This window comes from Borostomias antarcticus (assembly GCF_949987555.1).
Source record: "Borostomias antarcticus genome assembly, chromosome: 16".
In the NCBI taxonomy this organism is placed as follows: domain Eukaryota; kingdom Metazoa; phylum Chordata; class Actinopteri; order Stomiiformes; family Stomiidae; genus Borostomias; species Borostomias antarcticus.
Window position 1 is genome coordinate 20968061 of NC_140249.1, and position 13440 is coordinate 20981500.

The 13440-nt window shown below is 45.3% G+C and overlaps 1 protein-coding gene across 1 annotated transcript; it reads left to right on the top strand.

The window, feature by feature from the left end:
- Positions 1-1026: 1026 nt before the first annotated feature.
- On the top strand, positions 1027-10769 carry alkbh3 (alkB homolog 3, alpha-ketoglutarate dependent dioxygenase). Its single transcript, XM_084450862.1, has 10 exons — positions 1027-1102; positions 1565-1733; positions 1897-2006; positions 2161-2195; positions 2404-2451; positions 2726-2829; positions 5235-5323; positions 5761-5970; positions 6549-6647; positions 9519-10769. Exons 2-10 carry the CDS (start codon positions 1658-1660, stop codon positions 9603-9605), a joined length of 858 nt encoding a protein of 285 aa, XP_084306988.1. The 5' UTR covers positions 1027-1102; positions 1565-1657; the 3' UTR covers positions 9606-10769.
- The last annotated feature ends 2671 nt before the right edge of the window (positions 10770-13440 follow it).

The following is a 13440-nucleotide window of genomic DNA, read 5'->3' on the forward strand; positions in this document are numbered from 1 at the left end:
TATTTCAGTTTTGTATGCAGAAGCCACGTCGGTCACACGCTACCTGCTGCAACTTTATATACTGAGTGCTGCACTCTGAGGAACAAAGAGACTCGTTTTTTTTATTAAAGGTAAAAAAGTGGTGGGATTTGTTGCACAGATGTATTTCTTGCTTTTTTTCCATGTTTCTGAAACCGCACAAAATGTTGCTCATTTATTGTTCTCTTCTTGATCATTGCATTCAGGCCCTTGTACCTCACAGCTCATGTTATTGGTCACATTTAATGAAGGGGACTACGAAACTGTGAACACACCAAAAACAAGTTGGCCGCTCCTTTCAGAAGTAGACAACACTTTATCAGCCAAACAATGTATGATGCAATAATCTATGATAGCCAATTGTCAAGGGACATCCCTTTACATGTATATCTTGCACATAGGACAGTTTTGACTTTGTGTGTGTGTTGGTCTACGCCAAAGATCTCTGTATGACTTGTTCTGACCTTGACTCTGACTGTGTATCAGAATGACATGCCGAGGTAGACTACCTGTGGTGCCTTAAGAAGAAGAGTTCTAAGATGTGACATTGTACTGATTTTATTCAATCAGGAATTCTGAGTGTGGAATGCAATGTGCTCCATGGCTCCTGCTGCTGGTACCTGTTTGATGTTTCTATCATTTGTTAATAAAAAAAAGAAAGAACGCTTTCTGTGTTTGTCCTTTCACTAAATGCTGTGTATCCTACAGTAGATTCATACACACTGCATGGTTGCATTCGGATTGAATGCAGAATGTATGCAGTCACCATGAAATACTAAATGGTACCAAGACTGTTGGAATCAGATCTTTATCAGTTCACTATATGTTATCCGACTGCTAAGTGATTAAATACATTTGTTTCAGTCCATATTGTATAAAAAAAAAAGATACGGTCACGTGAATATGCAGGACAAGAGATGAGCAGATGATGAACTTCCACAACGTTGGATGACAACTGGAAACTGGAACCTATTTGTGGTTCATTTTCCCATACGGAAATATTTTTAGTAACACGTGCCACTGCTGTCATGTCAGCAGCCAGCAGCTTGCTAGTAATCAGGCAGCTAATTATCTATTCTATTGGGTAAGCAGGTCATAATTTAATATTTTCTCAAAATACTATGTGAGAACATGCGAACTAGTTTTTTATTTTTACTGAATAGGGCAACTCAAGGCGTGGTGGGTTGCTAGCTAACGTTAGCTACTATCTAGCTAGCTAGAAACGTTAGCGAATATGTTTAGTATTCCCAGAACTGTTTCTTTCCAGCTTCTACTGTTACATTTCTCACAGTTCGGCGTGTTTGCATGTTAGTAATTGAGGGAAATAATCGAATACACATTAGTGCTCGCTCTGTTTCTCTGTAAAAAGAAAAGAAAGACGTTTTGACAAGCATTCATGTTGAGTGTCTCTACGACTTACCCAAAAGCTGCCACAGGGTGGCGATGTAAGCAAACAAATGGTGCTTGTCTCATCCATAGAGCCTCTCATCCATAAAGCCTCTCATCCATAGAGCCTCAGCTCTTTCCAGACCCGTCTCATCCATAGAGCCTCAGCTCTTTCCAGACCCGTCTTCAGGTCGTCTCATCCATAAAGCCTCAGCTCCACCCAGACCCGTCTTCAGGTCTTCAGCCTGATGTGATGTCGGACAAACGTCAGCGTGCCAGGGTCCAGGGCTCGTGGGCCAAACAACTGCCCAAACATCAGTGTCCACCAGGTAATTTGGCAACTTTGTTGTCAAGCCCACAAAGTCTATTTAAGAATCAGAATCAGACATGTTTATTTGTGTGTGTGTGTGTGTGTGTGTGTGTGTGTGTGTGTTATGTTGTTATGTGTGTTTAACTTTCAGTTGGTCAGGTGTTTATTACAATTTTGGGCAGGTGCAAGTCCAAGCAATACTAGCGCCAACCGTGGTGCCAACCTTCCACCATCTTGGGGGTTGGGGGGACAGCAGCAGCAGCAGACATTTGAATTCAACCAGCCCACCAAGGTGATCGAATCAAATCACTAGGCCCGAATCTTCATTCAGGATTAAGCTTTTTCAAGAGAGAGAGAAAAAAATCCTACACACTCACTGTCAAAAGTCTAAATCTCTGTCGTCTCCTTCCTCTTTCCGCACACTTCTCTCTGCTGTGCTTATACAGACAGTCAGAGTTATACCCACAGAGAAAGTGATAGAGTGAGTAGAAACACCTTCTTCTGTTCTGCTCTTTCAATACTAGCAACAGTCACCCTAATAACATACTACTAGCACTGTAATGTAAGTGAATCCATTGACATCCATTGTTTTGTTAGGTTGCATTTATTGACAGTCATTTAACAATTGCTCGCGGAGGTATATATGTAACTACTATTCCTTTACACGTTCATCCTCTTGTCTTGATCAGGAAAGAAGGTGACTATGAGATCAGCCATGGCGTGTCAGGGGTCTCCAGGTGAGTGTATTCATATTCATATCAAGGTTCATATTGGCTGAGTTTCAATTGTGGAAAGTGGCTTCCTCTCCTAGTCACCTTAACGATTGTGACCAGCACTTGAAACATTGTATCGAGTTGTATCAAGTGACATTAGACTTCCAACAAGTGTTTTTGTATCTGCTGCTGACACAATTGGAAGGAAACCAGGAAAGTGAAGCACTTTGGATCAACAGGGCAAGTCCACGTTGCTCACCTGTCCACCTCCCACACACCCGGCCCTCTGTGTCTCCAGGCTGCGTCTGCTCCCCAGCTTCCTGCCACTGGAGGAGGCAGACTGGGCCTTCAGTAAGCTGCTGGCGGAGCTGCCCTGGTCCCAGAAGACCAACTTCAGACAGGGTGGGTGGAGGATGTGCTAACGAGTTTTTATGATGCATTATGACTGCTCATGTTCAATAATGCGCTAGTGCAGTGCCTGATCAAAACGTGCCTGTTTCGGAACGGGCAGATGGCTTGGGCTCCGGTAGAGCTGTTGGCAGCTTTGTCGAGGACAGCTCATCCAAACACACTCGACACTGCACTTCCTTGGGTCCTGAGCAATACACCTGTTGAATTTCAAGTTCATAAAGTGCCCGGTTCTTGTGAAAATGGAAATATAGACGGACATACAGAAACTGCTTCCATTATAGTATTATAACACGTTAGCCTAGAGTAGCTAACGTTAAAGGATAAGAACACTGAATTTCATGTTTAGCCCTATTCCTGGCTTCCCTGGCATGCCGAATGTCAACTTTGTATAGAGGCCAGTTCTCAAGAAAATCAAAATGCAGACTGACACAGACTGTGAGAAAGAGACTGTTAAAGAGATTCCCACCTTTATAGTTAGATAATGATTGTAACCCCCCCCCCACACACACACACACACAACATCGGCTCCAATCCAACCATGGCAAACAACTTGGAAAAAGACACACGATTTGGCCTGAAACAAGTGGAAAAACACACCCAGCAGATCATCACTCTCCAGACTGTGTCAACAAACGGGTCAGTCTGACATCTAGATTCAAGAGGAAACGGAGGGGGCTTATCATCCCTCCTTCCCTCCCTCCATCCATCCCTCCCTTGTTCCTCCATCCACCACCCCACCCCCCCTTCTTTAATGGCCTCTCAGCACGCTGACTCACATTTTCCGACTCAGCTTTATTTATCCTTCCCCGAGAGCATCTTTTTATGGCCAGTCTAGAGCCCCCGTGTTTTATTTGTGATAAATTAAATCATATTATACAAATATCTGCTTTGTGCTGCAAACTCACAAGGGACAAAGTTATGGTTTCCTCTTATGAAATGTCTAAATGTTACTCCTTAGAAAAGTGATTTTATAGAGGGCGAAAAGAAGTACGATTTTAATCTTATACCACAGCTACTTCCAACGCGCAATGCGATTGGCCAAGAGGCATTCGGAGCCGTGCCAATAACCACAATATACCAACGGGTAAATCACCTGTAAAAGTATCACTCCACTTCGATACGTTGTATCACAACGTGATACCATGGGGATACCATGGATGTATTGAACTTGTATGTTTATTAAACTTAATAAACATACAAAACTTAAACATACTAAATATTACATACTAACATTTTGTTGTTGAAAGGGGACAGACACTTTGCAACACACTTTTATGAAATGTCTATATTAGCTGCTAGCTTGCGTGCGCTGTTTATGTTGTGGAGCAGTCCAGCTGGCGTTAAGTTGCCTATAAAATATGAAGCATGTCAAGAGACAAAAGTGGAGCAATTTCAGGTAGAAGCAGGTGTTTGTCTCTTTGTCAGGTGAAATTGGCTTGACCCAATTACAGGAGAGACATGTTCTGTCACTGTTCTTCTGACCCGGCAACAGCTCTATTGTGTGCGTGTGCGTGTGTGCGTGTGCGTGTGCGTGTGTGTGTGTGTGTGTGTGTGTGTGTGTGTGTGTGGAATGTGGACACGGCAAGGCAAGGCAAGGCAAGGCAAGGCAAGGCAAGTTTATTTATATAGCACATTTCAGCCACAGGGCAATTCAAGGTGCTTTACATGAGACATTAAAAGCATTAAAACAAAAAGCAAGACATTATAGACATTTAAAACAAAAGGCAGGACAAATTAAAAGCATTAAAACAGTTTCTACAATCAGGTACTTCAAAGAAGGGAAAGAATCCAAAAATATGCTCAGATCAGAAGAGTCAACATGAAGTAAAAATAGTCATTCTCAGGATAGAATAGAATAAGAGGACTGACTGACTGAGTGCACGTCTAACCAGGAAGTCTAACCAGGAAGTCTAACCAGGAAGTCTAACCAGGATGTCTAACCAGGAAGTCTAACCAGGATGTCTAACCAGGAAGTCTAACCAGGAAGTCTAACCAGGAAGTCTAACCAGGAAGTCTAACCAGGAAGTCTAACCAGGAAGCCTAACCAGGAAGTCTAACCAGGACGTCTAACCAGGACGTCTAACCAGGACGTCTAACCAGGACGTCTAACCAGGACGTCTAACCAGGACGTCCAACCAGGAAGTCTAACCAGGAAGTCTAACCAGGACGTCTAACCAGGACGTCTAACCAGGACGTCTAACCAGGACGTCTAACCAGGACGTCTAACCAGGGCTGTATTAATGTAGTGGAAGTGGGATGTGTTGTTGTGTTTGTGGATCATGTTCATGTAGTGGAAGTGGGATGTGTTGTTGTGTTTGTGGGTCATGTTCATGTAGTGGAAGTGGGATGTGTTGTTGTGTTTGTGGATCATGTTCATGTAGTGGGATGTGTTGCAGGTGAGGCCTACGATGAACCCAGGCTGACCTGCTGGTATGGAGAGCTACCTTACACTTACTCACGCTCTACCATGGACGCCAACACACAGGTACCCCTCACACCACATTTGTGTGTGTGTGCGTGTTTGCTTGTAAAACTACCCTTGTGGGGGCCACACAATGATAGTGAAACAAGAAAAAATTGTCCTTGTGAGGCCATTTAGATGTGCCCCATAAGGTTAGGGTTCATTTTAGGGTCAAAGGTTAGTGTTTAGGGCTTGGGTTACAATTATGGTTATGGCTAAGATTTTTATTACTGATAATGATGTTGCATTGTTATTGAGTATATGACAATAAACTTGAAACTTGGTTAGGGTTAGGGGTCAAAGGTTATGTTTAGGGTTAGATTTAGGCTTAGGGGTTTTCTGGGGTTATAAGGTTAGGGTTAAGGTTAGAGTTAGGGGTTAAAGGTTATGTTATAGGATTATTTTTTTTATTATTATTTACAAAAACATGTGTGTTCCCTCTCCACCCGCTGCTCCCTCAGTGGCCGGACGTCCTCGTCACCCTACGGCAGGCCATCGAGCGCGCCGCGGGGCGCCGCTTCAACTCGCTGCTGTGCAACCTGTACCGGGACGGGCGCGACAGCATCGGCTGGCACAGCGACGACGAGGCCTCCCTGGGCGCCGCGCCCGCCATCGCCTCCCTCAGCCTGGGCGACGCCAGGGTGTTCAGCCTGCGCAAGAAGCCTCCGCCGGTGAGGACGGGGGTGTGTGTGGGTGTGTGTGTGTGTGTGTGGAGGGGGAGAGGGAGAGGGGTTTGTGCGCGCGCGCGCGTGTGTGTGTGCTGGGGGGGGGAGTGTGAATATTAAAAACGATAACCTGAGACTACAGTTTGACGTACAGCGGTGTTATTAGGTGATATTTTGATGAATGAGTTAAGCAGCACTGTCAGGACTGGCGTTCAGTAGATGTAGTAGGCCCCGTGGTGGTGTTCAGTAGATTTAGTAGAGGTAGTCGGCCCTGTGTGTCTGCAGTTGGCTCCAAAACTGTTTATACCAGAGTATTGAATTGGAGTTTTAGATCATCTCTACGTAGGAGGCGGCCAGTGAATCATGAATAGCTGCTGTGTTGCCAGCTCTAGTGATATGTAGTGTTACAGCTTGTACTTTTGAGGCTCATCTGTTTTTTTTATCATCTCCCCTGTGTGTGTGTGTGTGTGTGTGTGTGTGTGTGTGTGTGTGTGTGTGTGTGTGTGTGTGTGTGTGTGTGTGTGTGTGTGTGTGTGTGTGTGTGTGTGTGTGTGTGTGTGTGTGTCTGTGTGTGTGTGTGTCAGGAGGAGAATGGAGACTACACGTACGTGGAGAGACTGCGGGTGCCTCTGACTCACGGGAGTCTGCTGATGATGGAGGGAGCCACACAGGATGACTGGCAGGTAGGTCTGACCAATCAAATACACCACACAGGATGACTGGCAGGTAGGTCTGACCAATCAAATACACCACACAGGATGACTGGCAGGTAGGTCTGACCAATCAAATACAAGGAACTAGCCCCAATGACACCATATGTTTCAGTACCTACATCATGGTTTAGGTCTACCTCACACAGTATTTACAATGGTAATTCACCTTAATGCACCTCTCACTTTACAGGATATTTTAAATCCTAACCGATTTTGAAATCGGGTTGCATCACGCACATAAGGAAAATCTTAAGAGACAAACAAGCACAAACTACAAGATTTGAAAATAACGGTTCATCACACTACAGGATATTACCAGGCCCTCTAGTGTGAGCCCAGCATTAGGCTGTGTGTCCACCAACAAGCTGTATGTAGCTGAACAGCGCCAAGCTTACAGCTGCGTAGAGAAGCACTAGAGCTGGAGTTTAGAGCTGGCTAGGCTACCGATGTTTTACAGCTACGTTAGCAACGAGTGTCATGTTTTTGCAGATTGCAGATTAACTAGCCAAGTTAAGATAGCTAGCTAATGTTAGCTAGTGCCAACGTTCGCTGTCTCTGCGGTTTTGCCAAAAACTGACTGTTGTCATTGTCAGAACAGCCGTTTACTACGGAAGAGCATTAGGGCCAAAAACTGAGTTTTTTTTTTTTTTTTTTAAGCTTCTGAGTTTAAAGTCAGAAAATCTGACTTTTTTCTCAGAAATTCTGACTTTAAAGTCAGAAATTCTGACTTAAAAAAAAAAACCTCCCTAATGCTCTTCCGTAGTTTACAGCCTGCGCTCTAGCCCAAAAAGTTTTTTCAACTGAAAGAAAAAAGCCTAGAGCTCATGGCGCTAAAAAGCGCTTGGAACACAGCTCTCGTCCCTATAGCGCCCTAGAGCTCATTACCCATTATAAACAACGAGAAAACAGCGCCAGCTCTGAAATAAAGCTTGCCGCTGGACACGCACCCTTAGGGTTAAACTGCTTGGTGAAACCATTCAGAAAATGCTAATATAATACTACAAGTTGCTCTAAGCACCTGCTGAATAACAGTACCAATATATCACATTGCTATTGCTATGACTCTGGGATAGAATGTGACTTTGTTATCATGCTGGAAGGATTTACTGCTGGCTGTAATTGGTTCCCAGGCTGTGTGTGTGTCTGTGTGTGTCTGTGTGTGTGCGCGCTTGTGAGTGTGTGAAATAAAGTGCTTATGAATGTCGCACGTGCTTATGAATGTCAGATTATACCTCCATTTGCACATGAGTATACACAAATGCATGCATGTGTGCGCCAACACACACACACACACACACACACACACACACACACACACACACACACACACACACACACACACCATGTACAGGTACTTACATGGTCTCCACATTCCCACCCATAACTCACACACACACACACAGGTCCACTGCCAAGCCCAGAGCCTGGATCATCTATAACTAAGTGTCGCCTGAGGACAGTAGCAAGCTGCACAACAGTACTGTGTTACTATCTGCACCATGAGACAGAGAGAGAGAGAGAGAGAGAGAGCCAGAGAGAGAGAGAGAGACAGAGAGAGAGAGAGAGAGAGAAACTGATGGAGAACTGTGTCTCTGGAGCTGAGGTCAGGTAAGGTTTTAGTTTATTTGTTTATGATAACAAGGATCCACATTAGCTCACGCCCAGATGACCAGCTAGTCTTCCTGGGGTCCAGGTAAGGTGAGAGGCTGCTGGAGAGCTGTGTTTCTGAGGTCAGCTCAGAGAGGTGTTTCTGAGGTAAGGTAAGAGGCCGTTTCTGGAGGTAATCTCAGGTAAGCTTGATAGACGGCAGCCGTGTGAAGATCCAGTACGACCCGAGCTACAGCTTCACATGTAATGATGCCAATTTCTGTGTGGTTTCATGTGGGGGGGGGGGGCGTGTGGGGCCGTGTGGGGGAGAGGGCGTGCGTCTGTGGATGAATGTTGTTCTTTTGAGCGAGTCTGACGGTGTGTCTGGGTTATACAGCTAAATTGGAATGTTTCACTCTGCCATTCCCCTGCTTTCCTGGACGCAGACAATATACCCTGAAAAGACCCAGTCTCTCTCACACACACACACACACACACACACACACACACACACACACACACGGGTCCGGAGTCTTTTATAATGACATCTAAGAGGTGTGTCTGAGAGGATGTCCGTCTAGTCCAAACAAAGCAGTAGAAACCAGAGAAGAGCTCTGAAGATGACCTCAACAACAGTAACTTACATGGTTCTACCGAACCGAGTTTCCCGCAAACTCTGGCCCCTCTCCCAAAGCACAGACGGGGACGTAGATCTTGTTGTGTAGCAGTGTTCTTCCAGTCAGAGGAGAGGTCATTTTCCCCCCTGTGGCAGTTTTTAGATCAACAATATTTCGTCTCGCCTTTTTGTTCGAGATGAAATGTGGCCACGCTAGGCAAACATGGAAGTTGTGGGAGGGAGAGAGGGAGGAAGACAGACAGACAGAACCATACCCCAGTCTCCGAAGCAGAGTGCCAAGAGATTGTGTTGAAACAAAGCAGTGGGCCAAAGGACTGTGTGTGTCTGTGTCTGTGTCTCTGCCTCTGTCTCTGTCTCTGTGTCTGTGTCTGACAATCTGCCTCAATGTCTAGTTGACTCACGTTACGAGGCAGCACAGTCAGGAAGTCATTGTCGAGGTGAAATTGAAGTATCATGTGCATGTGCATACCTACTGCCATCTTACTGTAGCCATACATGATCGGCGATATTAACTTCATTTGATTACTGACGAAGACATTTGTATAGTTCCCAGGAAGCTCAGACATTCCTTCGTTGCATCATGGGATAGCTTTGTGTTTTGTTCTTGTCTCAAACAGCACCAAGTGGCCAAGGAGTACCACAGCCGTGGACCTCGGATCAACCTGACCTTCAGAACCATCTACCCAGAACCAGCGGGACGGTGACCAGGGGCAAAACTACCTCCACAACACCAGGCACTCAACACCTGATGCTCAACACCAGGCGCTCAACACCAGACGCTCAACACCTGACGCTCAACACCAGACGCTCAACACCTGACGCTCAACACCTGACACTCAACACCTGATGCTCAACACCTGACGCTCAACACCTGACGCTCAACACCTGACGCTCAACACCTGACGCTCAACACCAGACGCTCAACACCAGACGCTCAACACCAGACGCTCAACACCAGACGCTCAACACCAGACGCTCAACACCAGACGCTCAACACCTGACGCTCAACACCTGACGCTCAACACCTGACACTCAACACCTGACGCTCAACACCAGACGCTCAACACCCGACGCTCAACACCCGACGCTCAACACATGACGCTCAACACCTGACGCTCAACACAGACGCTCAACACCTGACGCTCAACACCAGACGCTCAACACCAGACGCTCAACACCAGACGCTCAACACCTGACGCTCAACACCTGACGCTCAACACCAGACACTCAACACCTGATGCTCAACACCCGACGCTCAACACCAGACGCTCAACACCTCCAGGGACTTGCATTGAAGGACTGGCTGGGAGAGGGAGGAAGAGACTGGAGACTCACGAAGGAGGAAGGATGAAGGGGAATTGAGTGCAGAACTGCAGGAGTATTGAGTCTTTAAAGCGACTAAGAGGACATGTTTATGGATCATTGATCGGTTGTCATAGTTTAGTTTTACATGAAACAGACTTGCATGAATCTGAAGCTGTGGAGACCAGGGATGGACATGTTTTTTTTCCCTCTGATGATTTGCCTTAAATCATCTAAACCATCTAAATGTTTGAAAATTTCAGTTGACTGAAATCACAGGGGTCAAGTTCTTTAGAGGCCAACATTATATGTTGTATGCTGATAATCATTTATAGAAAATCTACTGTTGGAAAACCACTGGTAAAGTCAAATGTTTTTGGCTTCAAACTATATTTTAGCTAATTAGTTGTTTAATGTTTACAGCTCCTCGTTGGGGAGAACATGTCTCCTGTAAAAGTTAGGGAACAATTAAAGTGGCCAATTTGACCAAATGTAGCTCCACTGGGAACGATTATTATTTCCTAGAACTGAGAACTGCATGTAGTTCTTGTTTTCAATGGTTAATAAATAAACAACACAACTTATTGTGACTGAAAGGGTTGTGTTTTGGCTGTGGATTCAGTACCATAAGAGGATTACTTTGTCACACAAGGGCAAAGTGCGGTTAAATGCTGATTTGAGATATAACGTTACAGTACACGCATCTCTGATTTTCACACAAACATCCCATTGACATCAAAGCAGTGGGGGTTAGTTTTCTCGTTGCAAGATGCACGCTCAGCTCCACAGAGCTCCTTAGATTTGATTTAATTTAATATTAATGCTCACCTGACCTATGTTCCACATACCACTGAAGTGAACGTTGTTTACTCGGATCAATGGCCACCATCACCAGACCATCCTACAGTTAGTTCTCTCACCTTTGTGAGAGTTCTCATCTCAATGTGTGCTTTCCCAAACCGTAATTCACCACCTTAGCTTGCTTACAATTATGTTGTTTTGCAAGGTACTCTCTAGAAGCCAACACTCATTTTCAAATGGGGACATCTTATTTAAGAGGCTGTGGTCACGCAATAAATGTTGGAACTCCAGAGCGGACTCGCAAACACTAGCGCCTCTCACTCCACTGGACTGCAGGAGTCATGTTTACATACCCGTGTGGATTTAATAAACGCAAAACTGTCCGTCTGTCTATAACCCCCCCGCACCCACGTCAGAGCTGAGGCCTGATGCTGAGATAGTCTCAGCACCTAGACTGAGGTGAGCCTTGTGGGTCCAGGGGAACGCAGCTCTGCTCACTACCATGAAGTCTCCCTTTGATAACACTAGGTCTCATTACCCCTAATCTTAGCAGAAAGACCCTTTTATATGGTATCGACTGTATGTCGGCCTTTCTCACAGTCAACCTGCTTGGTGTCTACCTTTCTGAGCTGTGGAATTAGGGATCTACTTGTAGTAAGTAGTGTTGAATGTGGAGATTGTTGATGACAGAAATCACGTATAGAGTGATTGCAAGTTTAAATAGATATGTAATTAAGAAGAGAGAAACATCTTTAGATCTACGCGTATTGATCTGATGACGTTACATCATACTCTTCGGAGACCCATCGTGCACATCCAAACACATGCATCTGTAGCCTATTCATATTTCACAACTCTGTTATATAAACGCCATCTCACTAAGTCAACCATGTAATGGTTATGACACATCAACGTGTCAGTGCATGCATAGCCACTGCAGCCTGGTTATTAATAGCTGTTTGTAAAATATTGATGGCCCGATTTTGATGGCTCACCGCAACAGGAGGTTTTTGGCACTGCCAGTAGGTGTTTGGTCTTCTCTACCCTTCAAAGGGTCTCAAGTGACTTCCCGTCCTCTCCTTATCTCCTTCCTTCCTACCTTCTTTCCTTTCTTCCCTCCATTCCTTCATATACTCTGATTTGAATCAACTGGACAGATGAAAGTCTATTCCTCCACAATGTCACTCTTTTTTTCTTTTTTTTTAACTTTATTTATACATTTTCAGATTATTTCAAACACACAACAAGACAAAAACAAAGCCAGTTCACAATGTCACTCTTAACCAGCCATCATTTCAGGTCCGAAAATCTAGGACACTAGATGAGAAAACCACCTTACACTGTTAAGACTCACCCCACGGGTATGTGTGAAAAAGGACACCCAACAGATCCACTAGGACCTCGACAGAGACAGGCTACACGCACCCCAAACTAAAACTCCCCCGTTCTACCCTGGCAACATACAGTAACAGTACCCCTACAGCTGCCTCCTCCAACTCCATACCGAGGTAAACTACACCCCAGCCTCTCATTATCCCACAGTGATTTGTTGAGGCAGTTAATGAAAGCAATAATGTGTTCCCAGACACTTAATTGGCAGTGGTCTGCCCAGCACAGCCCTCCTAGGACAGCCACCCCCCTGCCGCCCTGCCCCCCTTCATGGCAGACCTGAACAGAGGAGGTAAAGCATGGGTCTGTGTGTTCTGGGGATGGAGGGGAGAGAGAGTCCAGCTGTGTTATGGGCTCAGTGGGCACCTCCTGCACCTCCTTCACTCTGCAATTAGTGTCCCGCCCCGGAGGAGGTGTATGTGGTGTTGTGTAATACATTATGACCCCTTGGTCGAACAAGGCTCTCTGTCTATGTGGGTGAGTGTGTGTGTGTGTGGGTCTGTGTGTGTGTGTGTGGGTCTGTGTGGGAGAGAGAGAAAGAAAGAAAGAAGCCAACTCCAGGCAGCTCCTACATATTTGCTTGCTGTTCCCTGATTTAGACTTGGAAGGGCTGAAGGTGGCTGCCATCAGCACAGTACTGTACTGCAGGCTACATAAACCAATGAAAACTCATGTTTTGGCTCCTCTGATACAGTACTTGAGCCTTTTTGGGGTTGATGTTAAAAGCTTCAGGTGATAATTCTATTAGGAGGAAAACAAATGTAGCAAATGCATCTTATTTTAGATTGGCGATCTTAATCAATGTTTGTGTGCACGTTTACCTCCCCCCCAGCGTCAGCGCAGGGCAAGAGGTAATGTTTTTGGTGGCGTGTGTTCGTTTATTTATTTGTTTATTGGTTTGCGATTTTCATGAAACTCAGTGAAGGGGTGTAGCATGGGCCAACTTAGAACCTATTACATTTTGGAGCAGATACTAATAACAGGGTGGATCCATGAATTAAAAACAAAACTTTGAGCGAAGCCAGCTCCCCGTGTGGGGGCGCTAGA